Source organism: Pollachius pollachius, assembly GCF_949987615.1.
Source record: "Pollachius pollachius genome assembly, chromosome: 19".
NCBI lineage: Eukaryota > Metazoa > Chordata > Actinopteri > Gadiformes > Gadidae > Pollachius > Pollachius pollachius.
This window is the reverse complement of record NC_136952.1, coordinates 10,388,021-10,391,677: the sequence shown is the minus strand read 5'-3', so window position 1 is coordinate 10,391,677 and position 3,657 is coordinate 10,388,021. Positions and strand designations below refer to the sequence as shown.

At 44.4% G+C, this 3,657-nt stretch overlaps 1 protein-coding gene across 1 annotated transcript in view; it reads left to right on the top strand.

The window, feature by feature from the left end:
- Window positions 1-1,398: 1,398 nt before the first annotated feature.
- Window positions 1,399-3,657, top strand: part of LOC307090442 (phytanoyl-CoA hydroxylase-interacting protein-like) — a gene marked incomplete at both ends in the record, with an annotated part of 15,743 nt that continues 13,484 nt past the window's right edge. Inside the window, one exon of the mRNA XM_079757087.1 lies at window positions 1,399-1,504. Coding sequence (XP_079613213.1) covers window positions 1,399-1,504 — 106 coding nt within the window. The remainder of the gene's footprint in view (window positions 1,505-3,657) is intronic.

The window sequence follows — 3,657 nt, the reverse complement described above, 5'->3', positions numbered from 1 at the left end:
GCAAAGCATTGTAAACTTGGACAAATGGGAAAATATTGATGCATGTTAGCCTCCACAATCCGTGTTCCTGAGGCTTAGTCTGTTTGGCGCCTCATAAAATCATGCAAACTGTCTTGTCGACCGGTTACAAGTGTTTCTTAGGCTTAGTCGGGTTGCAGCTCCTAGAATCGTGTGTAGTCTCGTTGACAGTCTGGTCGGTTCTTAGTTCAGAAACGGAACTACATCAGAATCACTGTGCTAAATGAACATTTGTTATGTAAGATTACAAAATGACATACAAACACACACATAGCAGTCTCCAACTGTGACAGCTCACGAATAGCTCCCTCTGAGAGTTATCCTACCAACCGCTCACATCTCCTGCATGTTGCAGTGCTATTGCACCGACACAGAGAGGCTCTCAGAGAGCTAACTGGGTTTGTAGTGACCGGGAGTTTAATATACTATACCTGCATCGCTCCACTCCAATTACACATATTAGTGTATGTGTGTGTATAGGTGTGAGTGTGTGTGTCTGTGTGTGTGCATCAGGGAGTGCGTTTTCAATAGGTCATCTAATTAAAATGTTTCAAGGGATTACTGGAGGTGTGTGTGTGTGTGTGTGTGTGTGTGTGTGTGTGTGTGTGTGTGTGTGTGTGTGTGTGTGTGTGTGTGTAAGTGTGTAAGTGTGTAAGTGTGTGTGTGCGTGTGCATGTGCATGCTTCGCTGGACATGCTGTTTTTCTCCTCTCCAGATAATCTCCTTATATAACCACTCATTTAATTCACTTTTCACTCCCGTCCTAATCCTCCCTTCCTCCTACTCTCATCCTCTCTCTCTCTCTCTCTCTCTCTCTCTCTCTCTCTCTCTCTCTCTCTCTCACTCTCTCTCTCTCTCTATCGCACTCTCCTTTCATCACCAGAGGAAGAATAATTGACACTTGTTGCTTCTGCTACTCCATTACTTTATTTAACAGTCGCAATGTTAATTAAGTTATAGCATAACATTATTTATGTTCATTCTTTTTTCACATTATTTTTGCTTGCCCTCCATGTGAAATACATGCAAACACACACACACACACACACACACACACACACACACACACACACACACACACACACACACACACACACACACACACACAAACACAAGGTCACAGATGCATGATCCTAGTCCTGCATGGCATGTTGCTTTCGCGTTGGATAGAGAGAGAGAGAGAGAGAGAGAGAGAGAGAGAGAGAGAGAGAGAGAGAGAGAGAGAGCTAGAGGGAGTCAGTGAGCGCAGCACCGAGCAGACCGCTGTTTCGCCGTAGCAGGGACAACAGCGTCGGACGATTTTTAACGAAAACCATTTTGCCACAGAAGGAAGCACAGCGGTTCGGAACCGAACACCGGACAGAGGGTCTTTAACTGTTCATGGAGAAAATGGACGTGCCCCACGTGCAACACAATCTCAGAAGTCCCACGAGTCCGTGCGTGGACCTGAAACCCCTGGAGAACCTACATCTGTGCGACGGAGAAGGCAAGTGGCTGCGAGTGCGTTGGTCTGTGCGTGCGTGTTTGTGTTTGCGCGTGCATGTGCACGTGCGCAATATAGATTTGGCAAGGCAACATCATGGACGTGATATTCATTTCTTCCTGGGACTATATGAATGAATGCTTGCTAGTCTGCTGTATGTTTTCCTGTTGAGTGAACAATGGGTCTGTTTTAAGACTATTTAAATGCTGACTCATTAAAACAATGGAAGTCAACCCGGTGTCGGTAGAAGCCTTTTTCAGAAGTGAAGTCCTTGTGTTGCTCTTGTCCCAACCAGCCCCTATAATAAAAATCTGTTGGCGATATGAATAGGCCTACATTTTAAGAAATCCTTTCCTGAAAAAAAAAAAAAGATCCCAGCAACGACCATTTACGTATTTATTAATGAATAGGTAGGCTTTATATATATGTGTGTGTGTATTATATATATATATATATATATATATATATATATATATATATATATATATATATATATATATATGTATGTATGTATGTATGTATGTATGTATGTGTAAAACTAGGACCGTTTCAATGGGAAAGGTGAGCCATGCAGCCTGGCGGGAACGCATACTGCTGCTGCGCGAGACTTGGAAAGGCAGACACACATCCTTGTTATTCAGTCAGTCTGTCTGTCTGTCTGTCGGTCTTTCTCCCTCTCTGCATCCAATTCCCATAACAGGGTGTCTGTCTCGTTTATAATATAGCCGGGATAGTGACCAGTAGGTATAGTGGAGCAAGAATGAAAGAAAAAAAGAAAGAAAGAGGGGGTTGAAAAGAGAGAAAGTGAAAGCAGGATAGCGGGATTTTGCATATAAAGCGCTTTTGTTCTGTGTCCATGTTCTCTGTGGTGGCAACTTTGTTTTTTGTCGTTTGCTATCCTGTAGTGTTTTGCAACTTGTCATCGACTTGAATCCCCATTAATACTGACACAGCTGATTTTATTTTCAGGGAGCCTATTCTGGATCTTCGATGCAATCATTGATGACATAGTAGGAATTGTTGGAACATCATTGTTGTTTCATTAATTCGTTGTATTTGTTACAGATACAAAATGTGTAGACCCCCCTCTATGCAAGGAATCAGAAGTGATAACCAATCATAATTTCCTTTAAATCAGGAATCATGTAACACACCCAGATGTGATTATTGTCGGCAAAATAAAAGTAATTACCGACTCAACTTCAGATACAGTGCACAATCAATACAGCTATGTATTATTCATTCATGATATGAGCAGTCGACGACGGTGGAAGAACTTTGAAAGCCACCCCAGGGACGAGGCACAAGCCTGGGGCTGGAGAGGCAGCAGTCCCCACCACGGTTCTCCAGGCCGGTGGAGGTTAATTAAAGTTAACTCAGATACAGAGCTCTGTCTTCAGGCTTTAGTGTCTCAGTGCTGCCCTGACCTGGGCCTCTGTCTCAGTCTCTGTATCTGTTCTCTCTCTCTCTCTCTCTCTCTCTCTCTCTCTCTCTCTCTCTCTCTCTCTCTCTCTCTCTCTCTCTCTCTCCTGTCCAATAGATGTTAACCATGGAAATTAGACACTTATCTCTGGTTGCAATGGAAGGCCTCTGGTGTATTTAAGGGTGTTTCTTACTGCCTGGTCACCACAGCCTTAAGGGGATGCTGAGAAGCTGGTTGTGGAGGCTATGCTTATAGCCCATACACGCACACGCACACACACACACACACACACACACACACACACACACACACACACACACACACACACACACACACACACACACACACACAAACACACAGAAGGGGTACGCTTAATGTAGTCGTCCCAAGGCTGTTTGACTCTGTTTAGGTCTCGGGCTGCTGCCTGTTTTCAACCCCAAACAGATCCACAATGATGAGGCACGGTGATGGAAAGGACCCCGGGGGATGGAGCACTCCCCTGGGGGGTGGAGGTCCTTTGTTTAGCCCCGGGCGCTGGGGGGATCAGCTGGTGGACCACATTGGCTTTTCGGGACTCTGCTTGTTAAATGTCTGAACTAATAGGAAAAAGAGGATATAGTCATTGTTAATGAGTGGAAGTGAAATGATGAGAGGAACAAGGAAAGGGGGTAAGAAGGGGAAAAAGCGGAGTGCTTAGTTGTTGGTTTTTGTTGCATTTTACCCATGCAATGGA